Source organism: Xiphias gladius, chromosome 2 (genome assembly GCF_016859285.1).
Source record: "Xiphias gladius isolate SHS-SW01 ecotype Sanya breed wild chromosome 2, ASM1685928v1, whole genome shotgun sequence".
Taxonomy (NCBI): Eukaryota; Metazoa; Chordata; class Actinopteri; order Istiophoriformes; family Xiphiidae; genus Xiphias; species Xiphias gladius.
In genome coordinates this window covers 21,324,317-21,347,828 of record NC_053401.1, presented here as the reverse complement: position 1 = coordinate 21,347,828, position 23,512 = coordinate 21,324,317, and the positions used below count along the sequence as shown (strand labels likewise).

The following is a 23,512-nucleotide window of genomic DNA, read 5'->3' as shown; positions in this document are numbered from 1 at the left end:
TGGTCCCCTGATTCCCTGGTCCCCTGGTCAGCTGTTTCCCTGGTCCCCTGGTCCCCTGGTCTCCTGATTCCCTGGTCCCCTAGTCCCCTGTTATCCTGGTCCCCTGGTCCAGTGGTCCCATGGTCCCCTGGTCCCCTGGTTCCCTGGTTCCCTGGTTACCTGGTCCCCTGGTTCCCTGGTCCCCTGGTCCCCTGGTCCCCTGGTCCCCTTGTCAGCTGTTTCCCTGGTCCCCTGGTCCCCTGGTCCCCTGGTCCCCTGGTCCCCTGGTCCCCTGGTCCCCTAGTTCCCTGGTCCCCTGGTCCCCTGATCCCCTGTTTCCCTGGTCCCCTGATCCCCTGTTTCCCTGGTCCCCTGGTCCCCTGGTTCCCTGGTTCCCTGGTTCCCTGGTCCCCTGGTTCCCTGGTCCCCTGGTCCCCTGGTTCCCTGGTTCCCTGGTTCCCTGGTCCCCTGGTTCCCTGGTCCCATGTTCCCCTGGTCCCCTGGTCCCCTGATCCCTTGTTTCCGTGGCCCAGGTGGCTAAGAAGAAAGACATTATAACGGATATCTTTCTCTCACTGAAAACAGTATCTAAAAGAAGTCAAAATGTCTTAAACATTATTGTGAGTAACAGATGCTGCATCTGCAGTGTTATCAGTACAGGATCTAGGATTTGATAAGAGTCTGTCCTGCACTCTTGTCATTTTACAAACCACATAACGAGACTCCAGTCCACAGCCACTGTGGCTGATCTGATACATTAACACTTTGTTTCCAGCGTCTGACGGGCCGCCTGAACGAGAGACCGAGACACACTGCTGTCATCTTTCGGTTTGGATTCAGAGTTATCTTTGTCCTTTGGCAGTGAATAATTCTGGGATAACTAGATCACATCGTAGGTGTCGCCATAGAGAAACTAAAGAGCTTGGACACTTTCGGCATCAGCACAACATCTTGGACATTTTTTTAAACACAAGAACTCCTGACAAAATTTCAAGTAATAAGTCAGCATCGTGAGATAAATATGCTTGTTCACTTTGTTGCTGTTGGAAAATCGTTTGTGTTTGTTGAGTTGAGCGCTTGCCCACACACAAATTTAACATTTTTCATGTTCAGCAGTGTGTTCCACTGACAAAAAGACTCTCCAGGTTATGCTAGCAATTTACAGCCGAACACTGTCTCTGCTTTCCCCATAATTACCACCAAGTCACACGGTTCTTTCCAGGAATCTTCTTGGAAATCTCTTTTAAAATTATTCAGAAATTACAGACCTATAAAACAAAGTTTCACCAAAGTTGCATAATCTAATTTTAAAGCCACTCAAGGAGAAGTTTCAGAGGAATTCTGGGAACGCTGGAGAGGCTAAAGGTCTGCCAAAACTTTTTGGGAGTTTTTCCAATGGATTAAGAACGCAACAATGATAACAGCCAGATTAGGTCCCTCTGTTTATGTGGGTTTGAGCATTTAGTACCACAGTGAATCTCCTTGCTGCGATGCTTCATTGAGGAGGCAGCTGACTGCACAAAGATCTGCTGTGCCCTCTGCATCTCTTCTATACACATTTCTCTGTAATCCACCCTGACTTTTGACTAGGATTCAAATTTGGGACCATCATTTGGAACAAAAGTCAGTGGGCCTGAGGTTACATTTCAGACTGAAAACGTTGGGATTGCTCCTGTGGTTGGAGCTCCACTTAGCTGTTATGTTTGTTCATTACTGGTATGATTGATTTTGCTCAGCTCATGTGAACCTGTAAACTTTGTACCCCCCCATTTTGTCATTCACCCCTGGGTAGAAAGCTCTGAAGGGTCACTCTATCCTCAAACACGATTGCTACGTCCACTGAACAGGAGCCCCGCGTGGCTGGTTAACGTTTGTCACAAAACTGTTCACCACAGAAGTTTCCAGTGAATCGGCAACGATATGAAGCCGAGAAAGGGAGAAACATTACAGCAACTTCAAAGGCGTTTGGAGGCCTGATCACGAGTTGAGTGACCTGTCTACTTCAGTAAGTGACATTTTAAATGCGCCCGTTAAGCTGTTGAATTTGTTTTGGTTGAAAACATTATGAATTTTTATCTTAATTATTGTTGTCACATTGTGAGTCTTTGTCAAAACGCGGTGCGGGAGACACCCGCTGTAGCGGGAACTACCAATTGGGGCAGTTTTGAGTGGCCGGTGTCCATCTGTCTGTGTCTGTCTGTCTGTGTCTGTCTGTGTCCGTCTGTCTGTGTCTGACCGTCTGTCTGTGGAGAGACGTAACCACCGTGCAACATGTGGTCATGAAACCTGTACAGGTGTGTGTTTGGGATCAATCTAGTTGACTTTGAAATGCAGAAGGTTTCTCTGGAGCTGGACGTCTTGAGCAAAAATCTTCTTTTGATCTTCACTGTCAGTGTATTGTCATTCATCTTTGGTATCACCTGTTATCTGTGTAGGCCTCAGATCTGTCAGCCAGCTTTATCGCCACCGGTGGTTGCTGCTATTTATTGCCCGAGATGGGCTTAAAGTCTGTGTCATAAAAACACCTTTGATGTGTCATGCTTCGGTTGTGTATTTTTACTGGAGAACGGCTTGAAGGAGCATTTATTTTGATGGAATTCCTGATTTTCTGTGTTTCTTAGTCAAATCCTGGCTTTCACATTGTGGATCGTGAACATTTGGGGTTCCCCTAAACTGCTGGGTGTCCCTATTAAATCTCTCAACTGTTCATCTTTCTCATTAAACTATCCTCTATGTGCGAGTGAACTTGCTACCCTCCTTTCAGAAGATAAAACGGCGTTGAGTGTCAATCAGATGCCATCAGGTTTTACAGTGCCCTTGAACATACAGTTTTTTCACATGATCTTCATCTGAAATGTCATCTGCCCTACAGTGCTGTCAGAGAAGATGAAATGTGACCACACAGCGTAAATCTACGCAGCCACATTAAGCTTTTTCCATGGAAGACTCACAGTAGGAAAAGCACAGGTGCAAATGAACGGTGGCTGAATTCCATTTAGCTGCCTCCGTTTCAGGGTCCTGGTGTTGTTCACGCTGGCAGACCATCAGGACCCGGTGGGACACCTGGGTTGTTAATGTTATGAGTGACACCTGTGCTTTTCCTACTATGACAATGTAGGAGTAAAATCCCAAGAAATATGCTCTGTGTGTTACGGTATGGACCAGAATGTATTGGACACCGATTTTAACTTTTAACATTGATTTTGATGAGATTCAAACTCAGTCATTGGGTTTGCAGTGAGTAATAGATTAATCAGAGTTAAGAAAATGTTTGCTATAATACACAGTTTGGAAATATTAAAGTTTTCTTTTAAAATGTGGCATAAGACCCCTTGGAAATAATGGTGTCAGGAGGTGCCTGGACTTACCCAGGCAGGCCGGGAGAGTTAGAGGGGTTTTCCAAAGAGACTGACACCATTATTTCCAGATGGATATGGAGGACGTGACCAAATATGGAAAGTACAACACCGTTATTTCTTGATAAGTCAAAGTTCATTATTTTAGAAAAGAAGGTGGAGAACCCACCAGCAAAGAGGAGCGAACTTGAGGTATAAAAGATGATGACTAGCTGTGCTTTCTTCAGTTGGGTTCCGGAGCCGACTCGGGTTCATCTCTTGTGAAAGAATGAACTCATTGAACTCTGATCGTCTCCAGTGAGTTTTTGTGAACTTTTCGAGACTCCAGTTACTCATCACCTTCACTGAAGTTATTTGTTGGAAGAGAGGTCCAGAGATGCACTCCGGCCCTGATCTGGGCATCTTTTTCTCCAACAACAAGTCAAAATGTCTGCTGGGAAAAAGGTCTGCTAAAGCAAATGAATGCGCAGAAATTGACACTGTGAAACAAAGAGATTTATTTAGAGGCAAAGATGCTGCAAGTGCATTTATTGATTGAGTCTAATGGAAAAAACACGTTTCTATACAACAAAAAAATATGTTTTGTAGAAAAAATGATCTCTGGCGGGATCATGTTCCGGATCAATGTTTTTGTTTTTTTAATGAATGAAGCCTCACATTTATTAACAGCAGCACAGTCGCCAGGAGGTGGTTGAGACGGATGTCAGACCAGACACCAGGTCCACATCCAGAGTCCAGTCTGTGGTTTAGCTCTTTGGTTCAGGTTCGGGAAAGATGGTGGTTTTGGTTAGATGTAAATAAACGGGTTGTGTCTGAAGTCACTCTGAACTTTTTCCGTATAAAACCAGATCAGGATCTTGTACTGAACCAGAACCAGGTGCTGTGAGAGTCTAGACAGAACCATGAACCAGTTTAATGACGCTGGATTCACTACAGGTGGATGTTGTGCTGCAGGATCAGACATTCCGGTGGAAAACATGAAGATTTTACTGACGTGTTCAGTATCAGCATATTTCTGACTAGGCTTCAGTTTCAGGGTTTTCAGACCCCTTCACTTTTGGCACGTTTTATTGTGTTTTAGATTTTATTTTAAATGGATAAAATTGCCGTTTTTGCATCACCATCAATCTACACTCAATCATCCACAATAACAAAGCAAAAACAAGTTTTTTTAAAGATTATTTTTGCAAATTTATTAAAGCTCGAACACTGAAATGTCTCATTTACAGAATAATTCAGTTTGGCTCTCAGCCTGTGCTCAGGTGCATCTTCTCTGCTTTAACTTTCCCGGAGATGTGTCTAGAACTTGAGCGACGTCCACCTGTGGCAGAGGGAATTGACTGGACAGAGCTCTGAATACTTACAGTGTATCCTCGTTATGCTAATGGTAAACTTATTATCCAGTCACAATCACATTTCCTACAAAACAAATTTGCCGTTGCAGTGTAGTTGTGTAAAAATGGAATTTCTCTGAGGCGGGGTTGGAATAGAACAGTCATGACTACGAGAGCAGAGATTTGACAGTGTTGCAGCATCGAGGGGATTACTCCAACCTCCTTTTCCCTGACTTCACATCCCCCCTATCTGTCTCAGCACATCCCGTTCCCACCCACGGGACCATCCGGGACGCTGTGCCTGCCTAAGGCTGCAGCAGCGAGCTCTTCTTGTTCTCCGAGGAAAAACAACAGAGCAGGCGTTCATTATGTTCCTGTCAGTCCTCCTCTCCCTATAAGCCAATAACGAAAGAGTTTGTGAGGCTGGCTGACAAGTCATTCCCTTCCTGACACTTTTTTGCCGTCTCTTGCAGTAACAGTACGGCCTCTCCTGTCTGATAAGCAAGTGATAGCACACAGATGCACAGGAAGAATCCTGTTTGATGATACACAAATGCATTATTCTGTTCCTGAGTAACTCCAGTACGTTGTATTTATTGCCGTGCTTTTTTAATTTTATTTTACAGGTCTGTTTACGGGTTACAAATGATTTTCCTGAGTAGGACTAGCTCTTTTTATGCAGTGTTTCTTACGTAGAGTGTATGTGGCTGTGGTTCCGTGGGTGTGTGTCCATCATTCACTTGTGCAGCTTTTAGCCAGAATGATGTCCATACTCCCCCACAAGGAGCCAGGGTTGGGTGGTGGATAGTAAGCCAGTGGGCTGAATATGAAAACACACATATAGAAAGACACCACCCCATATAAACGGAAAGTTTGGCCGTTACTACAACTCCGCGCGCACCGCTTCAACATGTGGAGGAATCCAGGAGCCGTGTCCAATCACCGTTGCTAAGCTGTGGTTGGACACTCACTAATGGGGGGAGGGGTTTAGCAGAGGTTCAAATGCCACTTGCAGATAAAAATTTGACAATTAATAAGATCATTTGTTTTGAGACACAGTGGAGAAGAAGTGTATCCTGTTACATTACCTAAATGAATCTGATTCTCATGGATTGGGTTTTTTAGGTCTGTTCACATGTGCATGGTGTTTACTTATTACCGTTTTGTCCCCAGACCCTTTCCATATGTGGACACAACAAACACCCGTCAACATGTTGTTCTTTCTTTCAGGCCCTTTTTTTTAATGCCAAGACGAAAGTCGTTGACCCTTTGGTAACTGACATCAGGTCATTGTTCTAGCGTTTATTGGATATGAATGACTGCACCGTCTCTTATCAGGCAACGTGATGGGGCAGAATGGAGGCTGGGCACAACCACCAATCAGTCATCTGAGTTTATTGTAGTAACGTCTAAAAGATGGATATTATTGTTCCAGTGAGTGTGATGGCATCCAAACACAGAAATTCACATTTGAACACATATACACATTTCAAAAGGCATGTTTTTCATTCCCAGTTTTGCGCCATCACTGTCTGGTGAAAACATGTAGAATATGAGCGTGGAAATCTCTAAAAGTGGAGGCTTTGTTTTCACCAGGACGTATTTTCATGCTTCTGGGTTTACACAGACACACACGCGCACACACACTTTTCCCACGAACCTGGCCTGAACTGCGCTTGATCCTCGACTCACAGCGGGGCCCGGCACTACCTCCACTTTATTCTGAGCAGACACTTCGATAAGGTCATTCACACACTTTCCTGTAGTGTTTGCATTCCAGCTGAAAGCACTGAAACCAGTGAGTAACAGCCCCCCCCCCACACACACACACGCCTCATACTCGCAGTTTCTGGTCTTATCAGTTTGGGTGGTGTTGTTTTCAGGGGAGGACTTCTCTCCTGTTAGCTCTCTCTTCTGTCCACACTGTACCAAGTACCAGGGTGTCTTATCAAACGCTGGATAAATTCATTTGGGGAATACATTCTGATGTTTTTGCACAAACAATCTCAGTTCCTGCAGCGCACAAACTATTTTTACACTTGAAGTGCACCGTAGAGCGCTGCAGCCAGCCCTCGGCAGTGTTTCCCCTCCTTGAAAAGTTACTTGATTTCCACTTCATAACAATGACTGTCCTATCCACATCCTCGCTATCCTGCCCTATGGTACGGTATCTTTCGATTGCTCTTTGGGGGCGGAAAGCCTCCACTGAAAGTTGCAGGCTACAGATATCAGTAAGAACAATGGTCAAGGATAAGCCCTAATTGCTGTTAACTGCAGTTGTGATAATCTCGGGAGGTGGCATTTATTGATGGCAAAAGTGTCTGAGGTCCCAGGTGAGCTCCAGGAGCTGGAGGAGTTGGAAGAGAGACTGGAGACTTTGGATTTGGGACAGATTAGACCACTGTCAGGTACGTGGGATAAGCTTCCGTACACGGAGAAAATGAGGGTTGCTGGGAAGGGAGGGTGTTTTTTGTTTGGTTTTTTAGCTTTTCATTGTGAAATCTTTGCACATCGGAGGATCGTCATGAGCAGCTCGACGTCCGCAGGTGCTGATGTAGTTTGGGCTCAAGGAGAAGGGAGGGAATATTTCCTTGAGTAGGGAGTGTCTCTGGGCCGAGACGTTTCGGTGTTAAAATTCGAAACCAGCCTCTCTGGTGACGATCTGCTTCTAGAGCTCAGATGAAGCCTGACAATCCTCGCCCCCAGGACAGTGCAGGTCCTGACCTGGCTTGTGTGTTCTGCCTGTGTTCGGGGGTCTGGACCTTTGTTGTTTGCTCTTAATGTTCTTTGATAAGTAATGTTCAGAGGCAAGACAGGATCGTCCTCCTAACCTAATGTGATTAATGGATCTCAGAGCCACATAGAGAGGAAGCAGCGGCCGTCCGGGCAGCAGAGGCAAAAGGATGCGAGCGGGGGCTAAGCAGTATGTGGTGGCCAGGCCGCTGTACTCGGAGGAGTCCTTCGCTGAGGAGCACAAGAAGGTCTACAGGCAACACAAGACCGTGCTGAACCACGTCAGGGAGTACTTCACGTAAGGAGCACGCAGTGCTTTTGGTTTTTGATTGTTTTGTTTTGCGGTGTGGTTCTCCGTCCTTAATGAATGTTAAGATGATGAATTTACAAGGCCGAGCGGGAAAAGTTCAGCCTCCCGGTGGAATGAGTCTCTCCTTGTTTCTTACGTTGTGCTTCTAAAACTGTACTGACTGCAGGGATTTTTTTTTTTTTAACTAAAGTACAATATAGCCATCGACTCAAGTTTGGACTCACAAACCTGCGAGTTTTAGTACCCTAGCCTACGTTTGGTTTAACTTTTGTCTCAGTTCTTACAATTTAAATTATGGGGCTTAAGGTTTGTACAGTAAAGTTCAACTCTGCTTGTTGTTTCACTCACTTTACATAAAGAATAATAACACACTGTCTTAATTCACTGCGTCCAGTCCTTTATATAAAATGATAAACGTGATTAGGATTTGAAGAAATCAAAGAACCGGAAGGTTCCACACGCTGCTGATCATTTGCAACCACTTGATTTCATGATGTGTCAGTCAGCAGACTTTCATCAGGTACAATAATCAAGTGAGTACGAGTGATCGTCCGGGTGTGGGATTTTTCACTTCTTCTCTCACACTCTGGGTTTGGGAACCGATGCCACTGTAGACTCGCTGGTCTGCAAGAACTTTGTAGAAACTGTTGGTAGAAATCATAAATGAATCGTGAGATTCTTGAGAGGAGTTGTCCGTCAACGTCAAGCAGAAATTCTTGCTTAAAAAATTAAGAAGTGGCCCATTTGGCCTCGTTCGCCCCTTTTTTGGTGATTTTTTAAAATTTGGCCCCATTTTTCTGGCTTTTTATGGACTGGACTGGACTTCTTATGGCTACTTTAAGAGTAATTCACTCCTTCACACTTCACACTTATCTTTTGACAGTCATATAGATATGAAGCTACAAAGGACCAATGGAGGAAGAAGTATTCAGATCCATTTCTTGAGCAAAAGAAAAACACTCATCGTGTATAGAATTGGACCATATTATTACACATGATATTTCGGGATTATCATTGTCATTACTGATGTATTAATAAGTGCCATTTTAATGCTGTAGTTCGTCAAGGTGGGGCTGATTTTACCTACCTTTTTTGCCGTTGGCTAGTTTAATCTATGACAATGCATTGTCATAGATAAAACTATTGAAATGTGATATATCATATATATATGACATGTGATAGATAATGGAAATATTCAAAGCGCAACTACCTGGATAATGTACTTAAGTTCAGTACCTGTTCATATTCCACCACTGACAATAAACACAGAACGAGTCTATGAAACACAGAATTACCGTTTCATTTAAACCGTCTGAACCTTCAATCTGTTCCGTTTAGAAATCACCAACTGATGCAGCCCAGAGCTTCAGAGGTTCTGACTCATCCATCCACCACTTGACTCGACTACTGTATATTTGTCTCTGCCTGTCATTACAGATGTGATGTCAAGCGGGTCAAGGACGCGGCTCTCTCTCTCCTGCCGGTCATCGGCTGGATTAAAATCTACCCCGTCAAAGAGTGGCTGCTCGGTGACATCGTGTCTGGCGTCAGCACGGGACTGGTCGCTGTCCTGCAAGGTAAATATCGACAGCGAGGTGACGGCACCTGATGGGAAGGTGAATTCCCGCCTGAAATCCCAGTTTAATAGAGGCCGAGTAGCAGTTTAAATGCAGTTCTGCATTTCCTCGTGTCACTGGCAAATATGAAAAACACCAGGTACAAATTCAGACGAGGAAATTACTCAAATAAGACTCTGGCGGCTCTGTGTGTCTGTCAGTTTTTGACAAAACCTGGATGGGTGATGTGACTCTGCGCTATCACAGCGTCAGAAAGTTATTAGAGGTTTTACATTTCTGACTCAGTTTTACAAAAAAAAAAAATTCACATTAGGGTTCATCTCACTTGCTTTCAACCACATCTTGTAGCCTTCCTCCGAGGCCCCCAGGAAAGAACTCACCAAAGCTCAGCAAAGTCCAATGTCATCTGACTTGGGGTTACACCACAGCCGAGACCCAGCTTTTGATTTCTACGACGTCTTGCTACTGATCTGCCAGAGGGTTTCCTACAGCATTCAGTGAGGTCCACGCCTTGACTTATTTTGTTAGAAGAGCGGCGTGTTTACTGCACAAAGCGAACACGTAATTAGCTGTAGATCCCATCTCAAGTTTAAAACATTCGGTAAAAGGTTAGTCTGAGCAGGAATACTAACGGATTTTCTTTTGTGGGCTCTTTTCACTCCTTTCCTCTCCTACATATCCCTAGTTTATCATTAACTTGTGCAACTAGCGTGTAACCTTGCAAAACGTGATAACCTCCCAGTCAGCCTTTCCTCTGGTGTCTTCAGCAGCAGCAGGTCAGACTGATCATACGAGGAACGGGAATTTTTTGTCGTGCATTGGATTTTCATTTACCTTAGCATTAACGGAGTGTCATACAGTGGTCATTTTGATTATATTAATATAATAAATTGATTTCAGAATAGGTGCTTTATTTATATCTACAAAATGTTGTAATCCCACATAAGAAAAACGACAAATCAAGAATTTTTTTATAAGTGTACTGTACATACATTATTTTATTCACGTCCTTGAACCCGTATTTAAATTGATCTTTTTCTGACTCTGCACAGAATCGTACGGAAGCCGAGAACGGCCGTACTTTTGAAATCACAAGTTAATTCTTTGGTTATCTCGAGATTACAGAGCTCGTGTTCTCGTGATCGCTGGAAAACGAGATTTGTTATCTCGAGATAACGAAATAATTAAACGAGATCCCGGACCTCCCAGATTTGGACCGGCACCTCCTTTGTCACCGTGAAAATCTGTCAATAAATTCTGTGTGATCTTTAATGTCGTCTGTTCTGTCATTCTTTTATTTCCCATTGAAATTAGTGGTAAATCGCTTGCTTTCCCATTTTTGGGTTGATTTTACATCTGTTTGAAAAAGAGAGAGCGAGACGTGGATCACTCAGGTCACACAGTGACACCTGCTGGACTGTGACAGTGCTGACACGGAGCGGAGGAAGTCGATAGACGGACAGAGCACGTCACTTAGTTACGGTTTCTTAGCCTGCTGCTTTTCGTCATTGTGGATGGTAGCTTCAGATCTAGTTCCATTTTTTGTGGCAGATCACAGACAGAAGAAAAACGACGGGGAAGCGAAGGGACAGTCAGTCACAGACAGATGTTTCCTCGCGCCTCCCCAGGATGATTTTGAGTGATTATTGTGAATGCTCTGATTATTAGATGAAATAAAAAATGCTTTGTTTGCGATGAGAGTTTTGTTTCGTTTTGTGTAGCTTTCACAGCTAGCACCCGGGACCGGTGCTCGGTGCTAGGTGCTAGGTGCCAGGTGCTTTCACAGCTAGCACCCGGGACCGGTGCTCGGTGCTAGGTGCTTTCAGAGCTAGCACCCGGGACCGGTCCCGGCGGACAGGCCCTTTGACTTTTTTCTCGTCCCTGAACCGTTGGAGCAGCACCCTCTCTGTGTTCCAGGACCCCATGATCTACAAATTAAGCACTGACTTAACAACAACATGAGCTCTGTTATCTGGAGATAATGAAATAATTAACTTGTGACCTCAAGATAACGGCACAAAAAAAAATCACATCAAAAATTATATTTTTTGCTTAGTTTCAGATATTAGATATTTTAAAGAAATTATCAATCTGTCTTTATAATCAACCATCACTATCTGGTCACAGTAAAGCCTGGTTTGGAAAGTACAGAATGCTGTAAAGTGAAGTAACGTGGAAGAAACAAGCATCCTTTTTGTAAATCTGTATTACATTTGCACGCTTTTTTGTTTCAGGTCTGGCCTACTGTCTGCTGGCCTCTCTGCCCCCCTGGTATGGACTCTTCTCTGCCTTCTTCCCTGTCATCATCTACTTCTTCCTGGGCACCTCCAGGCACATCTCAGTGGGTAAGGCAAGCGCGTGTGTGTGTGTGTGTGAGTGTGTGAATCTCACTAGAAGCTAGAACTGTAATCCGTCCCTCTCTCTCGCTCTCTCTCTTTGCAGGTCCCTTCCCAGTCTTGTGTCTGATGATCGGCTCCGTGGTCACCAGGCTGGTCCCAGACGAGGGTCCACCCGCCAACATCACAGGGTTTGAAGGCCTGACAAGTGACGAGCAGAGAGTTCTGGTGGCTTCGTCTGTCACCTTCCTCGCTGGCATCATGCAGGTTAAACACCTCACCACAGCCGCTCAGTTCATCTCCTCAACCCAACATCTAGGGTTCAAAAGAAACTAAACTAAACCGGTGTGACGGCAAAGTTATGCAGTAAACCCTCCTACGACAGGATGACCAAGCTTCAAAACCTTGTGACAGGAGGCATCTCCCCAATTAAAAGGGGTGTATTTTTTGCAGAAAGGGCCCTATGACACCCCTTCATAACCCCCTTGATCCGTGTGCTCTAGCTTTAAACGTAACAAACCAAGTCTAACTTCCCAAAGACACTGGTGTCACTTGAGCTTCCAGAAGTGATGATAAAGTCTTTCAGACTTCATTATGATCCTTCACTCAGATTCGGCAGTGAATTCTTGCTTGATTTCACCTGCTTAAAAAGAATAGTTTCACAATTTGGGAGTACACTTATCTGCTTTCTTACTGCAGCTTAACAACTGCAACTTATACCGCCGCTCTCGCGTAAGCTGTAGCCAGGAGACGCTTAGCTTCGCTTAGCATGAAGACTGGAAACAGCTAGCAGCTAGCAGCTGGTGACATCTAACGTCTGTGTCTCTACCAGCTGGCGATGGGTGTTCTGCAGGTGGGCTTTGTTGTCATGTACCTGTCGGACACTCTGGTGTCCGGCTTCACCACAGCAGCTGCCATCCACATCCTGGTGTCCCAGCTCAAGTTTGTGTTGGGGCTGCAGGTCCCAGGCATCAGCGGACCACTCGCCATCATATATGTAAGTACAGAGCAGCTTGAAGCTTTCTAACTGTTTGACATAGTCCTGGAGTGTGCGTCATTCATCTGACTTCATCTGACTCATCACCTGACTTTTTCGTCCTTTCAGACTCTGGAGATCATTTTCAACAAGATCACCTCCACCAACGTCTGTGATGTGGTGATCTCCCTGGTCATCATGGTGGTGGTGTTCATTGTAAAGGAGCTAAATGATAGACTCAAGTCCAAGCTACCGGTGCCCATCCCCATAGAGGTTATCATGGTGAGCAACATTGCGCAGGCTTGTTCCAGATATGAACGGTCATAATGATAACAATGATTTTTGTTGTTACTTTTTACGACTGTACGTCAGGTGCCATCCCTAACAGCTATTAATATGATTAATTATATCAGTCAAGGCCTTTAAAAGAAAGCATTCGTGCCAACTCAAGGAAAGAGCTCACTATGTGTAATCCAGGAGTTGATAGATATCTTTTCTTCTGAAACGGTTCCTCTGAGTCAGGCAGAAGTATTTTCAGCTGTCATTTGGTGATGTGTATCATTTCTTCTGCAGACTATTATTACATGTGGAGTTTCCTATGCATTCGACTTCAAGACGAGATATGGCGTTGACATTGTTGGCCATATTCCAAAAGGGTAAGAAAGTTTGCACATTAGCCACAGCCGAGAAACTGGATGTCATGTAGTCACGATGCTATCAGCGAAAAGTAAACTTCACTTGCAGTGTACTGACTTGTGTTTGCGTGTGCGCACTGCTAAAATGTCAAGAAGGAATTATGGTGGGGCGAAGTGAGATGAGTCAGACTGAGGCAGATGTCAGATTTTCATAGGAAACATCATCTAGTGGGCCTATCTGCTTTGGCAGCAAGCAACGTGACTGCTAATTCATTAACTAATAAATTGATGAGTTAATTCAACTATGTGAACAGATGATCCCCTAATCTTTTAAGCGAGGAAAATTAAAATGAGATTTCTCTACTTCAGCGTATTGCTCCAGAAAGGATTGACAGTATTTTCATGAACAATAGTTTTCGGTCTCGAGGGACTGGTTCGCCCCAATCTCAAAAACTAAGTACCTGGGACAGAGAGGTTGTTGTTTAGCTTTTTGAGTGTCATTTGGGCAACTTCAAACACCACACATGACACTCACCTCTATTGAACTGGGTGGGAGACACCTGTTTCAGTACCAGAGTTCTTAAAACGTGAACAAATAAAACCAAAAAATATCTGCACGGCTATTTACCGCTGGAGTGAATGGGAAAATATTGTTTTTTTGTAATGTGAGTGAACTGGCTCTTTCAGTAAATTAGTTAATTAAAGCCGCTATACTAAATACACTGTATATCTTTTAATGTTAACAATGAATCAAATGACCATATGTGTCACGTGAAAGGTGTCGTTGGTAGTTAGGAACCTAGATTTACCGCCATGGTTCACTCTCTCCAGCGTCATTTCCAGCAACTACCTGCCCAGCATCCACGCAAAGTTAAGCAACCGGCCGATGAACACAGTGGAGCATGTCGCAGCTAATGAGCCAGATACTGGATGTTGGTGTTGAACGGAGCTAAAGGAGAGTGAATATTTGACTTACATTTGTCAGGTGGCTAGACACATGACTGACATAGTGTTGCTCGATAAGAGCTGGATGTGTAAATCGGAAACCGTTTGCTAACTTTATGGGGTAATACTAGGGCTGTATTTACAGCTTGTTTCTACTGCCCTTCCGTGGCCAAATAAATCAATAAATGCAGATTTAATAACAGTCACTCTCAGCTTCCCAGTTGTTAACAACTAGATTAGTGAAAATACTTATAAGTTTGTTGTGGCCCAGTCACAATCCATCAGAGCACGGACCAGGTCACTCAGAATGAAAAGATAATGAGGGCCTATAATAACAATACTTCTGTGTATCTGTAAGGCGACACCCACCAGGACTGATACAACACTTGTCAATAGTTTTGTACAGCTGAGTATTGCTCATCTGAGAGAGTAAGCAGACAGATGTATCATCAATCAAAACCTGTAAATCCAAAAACATATGTCAGTGGCAAAACATAGAATTTTCTCTCTCTGGCATGTATTTAAACTGGGCCAAATATAAGTTTTCTGACCTCTTCACATTGTTGAAAAAAAAACAAAAATCCCTTTAGAACCATTTTTGAAATTAACATGATAATTCACAACCACAGTGATGTTGTTTGTGATATTATTGTCCGAGGTAAAGGTCAAATCAAAGATTCTGTGCTTAATACTAGTAAAATACTGTACATCAGCCCAACAGCACCGACTTGTACAATTTCAGGTATGAGCATCCAGTGGCTCCAAACCTGCACATCTTCCAGGAGACGGCAGTTGAAGCTTTTCCTATGGCTATAGTGGGTTTTGCCGTGGCCTTCTCCGTGGCAAAAGTCTACTCTGTAAAACACGATTACACCATAGATGGAAATCAGGTATGTAACAATGCTAACATTTACAACACTGAGGTAAAAGTCTCAGGTGATATTGATAAGAGGACATGTTTTCTCTCTGACTTGGCTGTAGGAGCTTGTGGCCTTCGGAGTTAGCAACATCTTTGGAGCTTACTTCAAGTCTTTTGCTGTGAGCACAGCTCTTTCCAGGAGTGCAGTGCAGGAAAGCACGGGGGGCAAGACTCAGGTAAACCAACATGTCTGACCTGTTATTATTCCTCATAAAGCTGGAGTCAAAATTTGACAAGCTGCCCTAACTGTAACCCTAACCCTCAACAAGTTCTGGTCAAATCTGAGGCAAGATCTGGTTTGAGTTTGAGCCAGGTTTGAAGACAGTTAAGGCTAACTCAAGAGCAACGCATAAAGCGATAACTGTACCAGTGGTGGAATGTGAGTACATGTACTCAAGTACGTACTCAATATTTTTTGCTTTCTTGCCGAGAGTTAGATGAAAAGATTGATACCGGTCTCGTGTGTAGGGTAAATGTGTAACATTAGCTAGAGCCGCTAGCTGCTTAGCTTAGCACAAAGACTGGGAACAGGATGAAACATCTAGCCTGTAAAACCAGTGTGTGGTTCTTACACGTTGATTTTGTATGAATTAAACAAATGAGATATAAAGTCTTAATTAGTTGGCGTTAGAGGTACTGGTGGTCATGTTTTGTTACCTTCGGACAGAGCAAAGCTAGCTGTTTGAACTATTCCTTTAGGCACAATTTTGAAGAACTTGTACTGTGCTTAAGTAAGCTCACCAAGCACTTTATTAGGAACACCATGCTAATACTGGGTAGTTCCTCCCTTTGCTCTCAAAACAGCCTCAGTTCTTCGTGGCCTGGATTCCACAAGATGTTGGAAACTTTCCCCTGAGATACTGGTCCATGTTGACACGACTGCATCACATCATATCTGCAGATTTGTCTGCTGCACATTCATGCTGCCAGTGTCCTGTTCTACCACATCCCAGAGGTGTTCTACTGGATCCAGATCTGGAGACTGGGGAGGCCACTGAAGTCCACTGAACTCTTTTTCATGTTCATGAAACCAGTTGATGAAAACAGTTTTGTGACATGGGGCATTATCCTACTGGAAGTACATTGTGAGAGGCTTTTCTGCTCACCACAGTTGTAAAGAGTGGTTATCTGAGTTACTGCAGCCTTTCTATCAGCTCCAACCAGTCTGTCCATTCTCCTCTGACCTCTCTCATCAACAAGGTGTTTCTGTCCACAGAGCTGCTGCTCACTTTTGGCTCCATTCTGAGTAAAAAACTCTAGAGACTGTTGTGTGTGAAAATCCCAGGAGATCAGCAGGTTCAGAAACACTCAAACCAGCCAAGCCAAGCCCAATCTAATCTAAACATGTGAAGTGACTAATGAGTGCATAAAGTGTGAGGATTACAGAACCCAATGGTGTCAACAGCTAAAATCCCTGAAAACAAGAATAGTTCTATGTGGAAGAAACAAACATCAAGGCATCAATATGATATATGATATATGATATACGCACCGACGCAGTGATCCTCATTTCTGTAGTTTAACATACTATACCTCTTCTGCCCTTTTCAGATAGCTGGTTTACTGTCAGCTGTCATAGTGATGATCATCACCTTGGCCATTGGATTCCTACTAGAGCCGCTCCCAAAGGTAAACCTCAGAACTCCTTCATACTCTACCAACATCCAAATGAAGCCTTGGAGCCTGAGCTGGCTGAAATCTGACCTTTGACCCATTATTTTAACAGTCTGTGCTGGGTGCTGTGGTCATTGTCAACCTGAAGGGCATGCTAATGCAGTTCAGAGATGTCCCATACCTGTGGAGGAGGGACAAACCAGACTGTGTAAGTTCAGGAACGATCTGAGAGAAAGTTATAAAGGGCTGAAATCTCTGCATTTGAAAATTTATTATTGTCATTTGTTCTATCTGGCAGTCAAAAAAAAAAAAAAGAGATGACTTTTAAACAAACCGTCTGTTTCTCAACTTCTTCCATGTCCAGGTGGTATGGTTAGGTACCTGTATTGCAGCCATCTTACTCGGGCTGGATCTTGGATTGGCTGCAGGCCTCGGTGTGGAGCTGCTCAGCGTCGTCCTCAGGGCTCAATTGTCAGTATCTGGCCACCACCCCGTGACTTTTTTTGACTCAGAACTTTATCTACTTAGTCATCTGTTTTCTTTTTGTCTTAGCCTGTACTTCTCTTTCAAGCCTTGGTATGCAGCCCAGCAGTATGCAGCTTTTCGTTTGATAAATGGAACGTTTTAACTGCTTCCTGAACAGTTTAGGTCCTTAGTACTAACATCTTTAGGCCTGGCAATGTTGGTCGGTCGACCACTTTGGTCCAAACTGAAATAGCTCAACAACTTCTGGATGGATTGCCATGAAATGTGGTACAAATATTCATGACTTCCACAGGATAAACTGCAATAATAGCAGTCGACCCTTACCCAGATAGCAAAATTGTTTTGGCAAATACTTTGACCACATATTCGTTTTTCTTCTGGCTCAATATACACCCGGTTCCTCGGCCCAAGTCCAGCCCACCTTCAACTTAACTCCATGTTTAGCACTAATTAGCAAATGTTAGCATCCTAACATACTAAGGTGGTATACATGGTAAAAAATTAGCATGTCAGCCTTGTAAGCATGTTAGCACACTGATGTTAGCATTTAGCTTTAAGCAGCGCAGTGCTTAAGTACAACCTCACAGAGATGTCTGCGAAGATTTCCAGTCATCCAGGTCACGGCTATCCAAGAAGAGTTGAATCGAGGGCCAGAGCCAGGAGCGTGGCTGTAGACTCTGAGTCTGGTTATAACTCAGTACCAGATGTGAAAAATTTCGGAGCAGGCAAAGTGTCGTTATTGAAGTTTTTATTGTCTTTCAGCCCTCGCTGCAGTGTGCTGGCCAACATCAAGGGAACGGATATCTACAAAGACAGAAAAGACTATATTGATGTAAGCTGGTTTGTGTTTTATGTGTCTTCTGTAACTTATGTTAAAGGAATAGTTTGACATTTTGGGCAAGACACTTCTTTGCTTTCTGGCAGAGAGTTAGATCAGAAGAACGATACCACTGTCATTCCTGTCCATTCAATGTAAGTCCTGGAAGGCTGTAAAGTCAGCAGCTAGTTAGCTTAGGTTAACATAGACAGTGGAACAAGGGGGAAACAGCTAACCTGGCTCCGTCCAAAGGTAACAAAATTACCTACCAGCATCTCCAAAGCTCACCGAGTAATACATTACTATGCGTTTGATTTGTAGTCGGCCAACACAAACCCCCTCTAAAACAGTTTTTGGACAGACTCAGCCAACAAGATATAACATTTTAATTAGTGAGCGTTAGATGTGCTGGTGATTGCCTTTTGTTACTAAGCTAAGCTAACCACCTGCTGGCTCCAGCGACATATTTCCACATAAGGGACAAATCTGAGGGTTGGCATCAATCTTCTCATCTAACTCTTCGCCTCTCAGCGAATCAGCTTTTTCCCAAAATGTCAACTATTCCTTTAAAGCCGTTATTGTATTGTACTGCTGTGCTGTATTGCTATCACAGCACAGCAGGCGTCACTGCGTGACCTGAGTGATTGACGTCTCTCTCTCCCTTTCTTTTTTTGGTCAGATTTAAAGTGCATCCAAAATAGCCAAACAAGCGATTTACGACTAACTTCAATGGGAAATAAAAGAGTGAATAAGAGAGGAAAGATCGGAACAGAACAGATGTTAAATATTACACAGAATTTAATCACAGATTTTGATAAAGGAGGTGCCCGATCCAATCAAATAAGGGCTGGTCTCAATTTGAGGGGAGGATCCGGGATAAATCAATTATTTCGTTATCTCAACATAAGCTAATCTGTTATCACAAGAAAACGAGCTTTGTTATTTCGAGATAACAGATTTAACTCGTGATCTTTGCTTCCCCTGAAAACCTGTTCCAAATGTGCTTATAATTCCCATAAAGCAGGGCTTGTGCCTTTATTGTTCTTATGGAAACCAGGGAGGTGATAAGACTCATCCCCGTATTTGGTTCATGTTTGCGTCTTACTTAAAAGAGATTTGTCATATTTTACCATGACTTTGACAATAATTTGGGCATAATGGAAAGGACTCTCCCCAGATATATGAGCCGGAGGGAGTGAAGATCTTCAGGATACCGTCGCCAATCTTCTTTGCAAACATTGAGTTCTTCAGGAGCAAGCTGGTGGAAGCTGTAAGTCTCGCATGGCTCTAGAGTGTTTAGAGCATTTTTTAAGTCACATACTTATCGAAAACTAGTCATTCTTATCCAAAATCCACCATGTAGTTAATTAAGTCTGTAACATCTCATCAGCAGCTCAATCAATGGAAAATGCTATAAAGGATAAATAACCAAATCAACTTTACAAGATCATGGTGTAAACAGATAGATTGGAAAGGCATCTCTGACCTGACACTGTGGCTTGAACTTGTGATTTATGTCACACTAACCTCTTCTCAGGTTGGATTTAACCCCCTGAGGGTGCTGAGAAAGAGAAATAAGTCCCTTAGGATGGTCCGGAAACTTTTAAAGAACGGTGACCTGCAGTGGACGTCGGTAAGTAATGAGTTTGACCTTGTTCACTGATATCAACGGCACACACTTTCACTCTGGCAACACTTTCACTCCATTCTTACACTGTCATTGTTATCGCTTCCTGTTTTCATCTCTTCTGTTCAGGTCAGCAGTGCAGAAACATTTGTACTCTATAAAAATTCCAAAAACACATCAATGTCTCCAGAATACCATTTTTGAAAACCAACCAATTGGAGTAAAGATTGAGTAGATGAGGGTTTGTTGTGTTTGGTTTAAGACATGTTTACAACTTGTCACTCGAGATTTACGACAGGCAGACTATAACCGTGGCACTACCACATGAAAGTAATATACAGAGTACATTACGCAGCCCAAGTGACCTATAAGCACATGTAAACAATTAACTAAGACTATCGAGGATATCAGACTGTTACAATTCCACCCGCTCTGCAGACCTGGTTGCTCCCACACTTTGCCTAGGGAGGTTGTAGACAAACGAAGACCGTGTAGACACACCTACACCTGCACTACACACCTGCCAGCAGTCCCTGGTGTTGCAACAAAGACAGGATCCCTCACCAGCTTCATATCAGTCATACGCCAGGTTTCATCCCAATGCAGAGCAAATTTTAAACAACTCTCCAGACAGTATGCAAGACAAAATGCTAAATCATGTGTATTTCCATTCACTACCGCAAATATTCTCCAGTCGATGCCATTAAACCTTTTCAGAAGAAGAGGAAAGAAGGAGATGCTGTCATTAAATGAGCAGACATGATGTAGAAATCCCTATGGAAATATGCCATTTGTATTTGTTTCATGTATTCGATGGAGGAAGGTTCCAGTCTCCGCATCGCTCACCACGGATCTGATGCCTCTGTCGTTGGTGCTCTTTTGGGTCTTTTCAGTGGACTTTTAGGTCCCCTACTTCAGTCTGTCCAGTCCGTTTCCAGTGCACCGTCTCATATTTTACTTTTATGAATACAGCAACTTTTCCACCTCAGCCAAGCGTGAAAACTTTTACGCAATGTCTAGATCGTTTTTTTTTTTCTGTGATTCTGCTTTTATGGAAAAAATGCCAAATGTTCATAAAAAAAAAAGGGGGATGAAAACACACCTAGAGATTTCAGAGATGTTTGATGGGGCCGAACCAAAGGATCCACTGCTGGGACTACCCGGGTCGCAGGTCTCAGGTCCCAGGTCTTTGCCCCTCCACCCGTGCGGTTCATTTAAAGTACTATCTAGTTTATTCCTTAAACAGGAATTTTGTTTTAAATTGATGCACACCTGCTCTCACGAGGACCCACTATGCAGCTATGTAAAGACGTACTATTGAGAAACATTATATATAACTAATATCTCCCATTACAGAAAGGCTTCTTGAATACCTCTTTTGGACTGATCAAGGAATCAGAGGACGAGAGGAACCTGGAGGAGCTGGACCTGCCGACTGACTTCAAGGACCTTCCTGCCCGGATCGACTGGAACGCTCCGCTTCCAGCCAACATCATTGTTCCCAGAGTAGACCTGCACAGCCTGATCCTGGACTTCTCTGCTGTCTCCTTCCTGGACATCTCTGGTCTGAAGGGACTCAAAATGGTGAGTTGTTAAGTCAGAGCATCAGAGGTAGCAATTATTTCACTGAGGCTGCTTTGCTTTAATTATCTGAAACTCTTTTGCAGTCGCTGAAAGAGCTGATCCGGGTTGAAGTTGAGGTCTACATTGTGGCCTGTGATCGTAAGTACGAAACAGCATTTAGCAGCATTTAAGTCCAGACTCGCTCAGACGGATCTGTCACAAGTTCACCGCTATCGGAAAAGTCTCACTGGAATCCTTTCTGCCCCATTGTTCCACGCATTTTTTGTGCAATTAAATGTTCAGTGTGGGCATTTGCTACATTACGTGTATTTGTGGGCAGAATGCATGTTTTAAATATCCACCATATGCATCTTTATTTCATTTTGTGTTCATTTCTGGTGTCAAAAAAAATGTCTAGCCAACAGTATCAACTGCACAAGCTTGATGTACAGTTCACATTTGACAGAAATGCTAAAAAATTGGGTGGGGGCTGATTGCCTACTTAGTCGCCTGCTTAGCCGCAATCCGTATTTACAAATGAACAACATGCTGACGCGCGTGGCAGGTACAGTCCTTGGTGCCATCACCGCTCTGTGTCCGAATCCTTTCTACGCCTCTCGGTGGAGTTGTGAGACTAACTTTTTCTCCCCTGCCTGCAGCTTACATCCTGGAGAAACTGCACGACTGTTGCTTTTTTGATGATGAAGTTCAGCCTTCGATATTCTTCCTGACACTGCATGACGCCATGCTGCACATCCTCGAGAAACATCCGGAGTCCACCGAAATAAAATCTCCCTACGAAAAGGTGAAGAAGACAGGGCTTCTGGTTTTTACCCAGTGAAACATAGCACAACACAACATTCGGAGGAGGGCCTCTGTCTGAGTAAATTCCGTATACTAGTGCTGTAAACATGTAACACAATAATACATGGCTCTTCATGTTCTGCAGATCATAACAACAGTCAGCGTCCACCGCCCTGGAGGCAGTTTGAGGAGCAGAGATAGCAATGTACGTATCCAATGTTATCGGTGGGCAACAGCCCCTGCTATGGTTTGTATCCCTTTTACTTCAGGCATTTCCCAGACGTGTCATGATTCATATGCTTTTTGGGAAAACATTGACTTATTTCTTTTGTTGCATTTATTGTTTTGTCATTCTGGGACAAAATTCAAGGATCAGCAGACAAAAAAGACGAAATTCACCAGAGTTAGCCATTTTTATTTTACTACCTGAAATAGTCATTTTGTAAAAGTGATGCTTTGAGCTATGATGCAAGCTGCACATGATTTCAAAAGTTCCGTAATTGCTTTTGTAAAAGTGCAGTTCTTACAGCTTGACATATGGATATGTGAAATGGGCTGAAACAAGTCCTTCTTCCCTGGCAGGCTCCATATCCAGAAACCAAGTTCTAACATCTGGAGGACAAGATGACGATTTCTGGAAGAAAACATCCGTAAGACCAAAGACAAAAAGAGTGAAGGTTTTATAGATAATGCTGTACAATACGCTGATGTGAGGAATAATGAAATGACTTTATTCATCTGACAATCTAAGTTTATCTATACAGTATTTACTGCAATGTAAGACAACACATTTCATTTTGTTATTGTTTTTTATACTGTACATAGTGAATTTTTAGAAATTCTAGGTGCAATACATATATATATATATATATACATGCTGTATAGTTATATTTTCATGAAAATGAAAATAAATTAACTTTTTGACAAACCGTTCTCAAAGTAATGTTTTCTGTTTGGGGAAAAAAGCAATGTGAAAAAAAAAACAATGTGCAGTGGCTGAAATATTGAAATCAATATTTTTATCACTATAAATAATGACATTCAATATTCAAATTCTTTTTTAAATAAAGTAATTAAGAGGAAACACTCAAATGCCAAACTCCCCATAATAAAGTAAAAAGGTAATAATACTATACTAAGTTACTGTGGTAGCACTATCACTAGGAGTTTATTACGCTCTTCTGGGGTCGAGGCACATGCGGGGAGTCCCCTTTCACCTCCCAGACCCCCAAACATCCAGAGGTCACACTTTACTTCAGGTGGTACCCTTGTACTGAATAAAGGCTGTCATTCTCGCAGTGGACGGCAAGGCTCAATTACTAACAGGCACAATGGGCAAACCCTTTTTGGGGCCCCCAAAAAGCCCTTGGCTCTTGGTCTGTGGTGGTTTGACTAGCGAAACCAGGGACTGTTACAGGGTTTGTGCTGTTCAAAAGGTAGTGTCAGGTGCGTGTGGCCAAAATCAATAGTCCAATTCATGAAAAACTGCCCACACACAGAC

The 23,512-nt window shown here is 43.3% G+C and overlaps 1 protein-coding gene across 2 annotated transcripts; it reads left to right on the top strand.

The window, feature by feature from the left end:
* The first annotated feature begins 1,751 nt into the window (after nt 1–1,751).
* On the top strand, nt 1,752–22,876 carry LOC120801422 (chloride anion exchanger-like). Of its 2 annotated transcripts, none has more exons than XM_040148420.1 (21): nt 1,752–1,984; nt 7,524–7,700; nt 9,150–9,289; nt 11,524–11,634; nt 11,732–11,892; nt 12,458–12,622; nt 12,731–12,883; nt 13,175–13,257; nt 14,924–15,071; nt 15,163–15,276; nt 16,652–16,729; nt 16,827–16,922; nt 17,079–17,185; nt 17,963–18,032; nt 19,195–19,287; nt 19,555–19,650; nt 21,001–21,228; nt 21,312–21,366; nt 21,867–22,012; nt 22,157–22,216; nt 22,594–22,876. In XM_040148420.1, exons 2-21 carry the CDS (start codon nt 7,573–7,575, stop codon nt 22,618–22,620), a joined length of 2,259 nt encoding a protein of 752 aa, XP_040004354.1. In that variant the 5' UTR covers nt 1,752–1,984; nt 7,524–7,572; the 3' UTR covers nt 22,621–22,876. The 2 variants fall into 2 exon arrangements, with proteins under 2 accessions (XP_040004354.1, XP_040004364.1); XM_040148430.1 differs by lacking the exon at nt 1,752–1,984 and adding an exon at nt 6,593–7,077.
* Nucleotides 22,877–23,512: the final 636 nt, after the last annotated feature.

What these genes read in the sequence shown, in the direction of transcription:
- LOC120801422 (XM_040148420.1), top strand. Translation starts at nt 7,573, where the DNA reads ATGCGAGCGGGGGCTAAGCAGTATGTGGTGGCCAGGCCGCTGTACTCG. An exon ending in GCACGGGGGGCAAGACTCAG is followed by an intron (nt 15,277 to 16,651) that starts GTAAACCAACAT and finishes TGCCCTTTTCAG; the next exon opens with ATAGCTGGTTTACTGTCAGC. An exon ending in TACTAGAGCCGCTCCCAAAG is followed by an intron (nt 16,730 to 16,826) that starts GTAAACCTCAGA and finishes TTATTTTAACAG; the next exon opens with TCTGTGCTGGGTGCTGTGGT.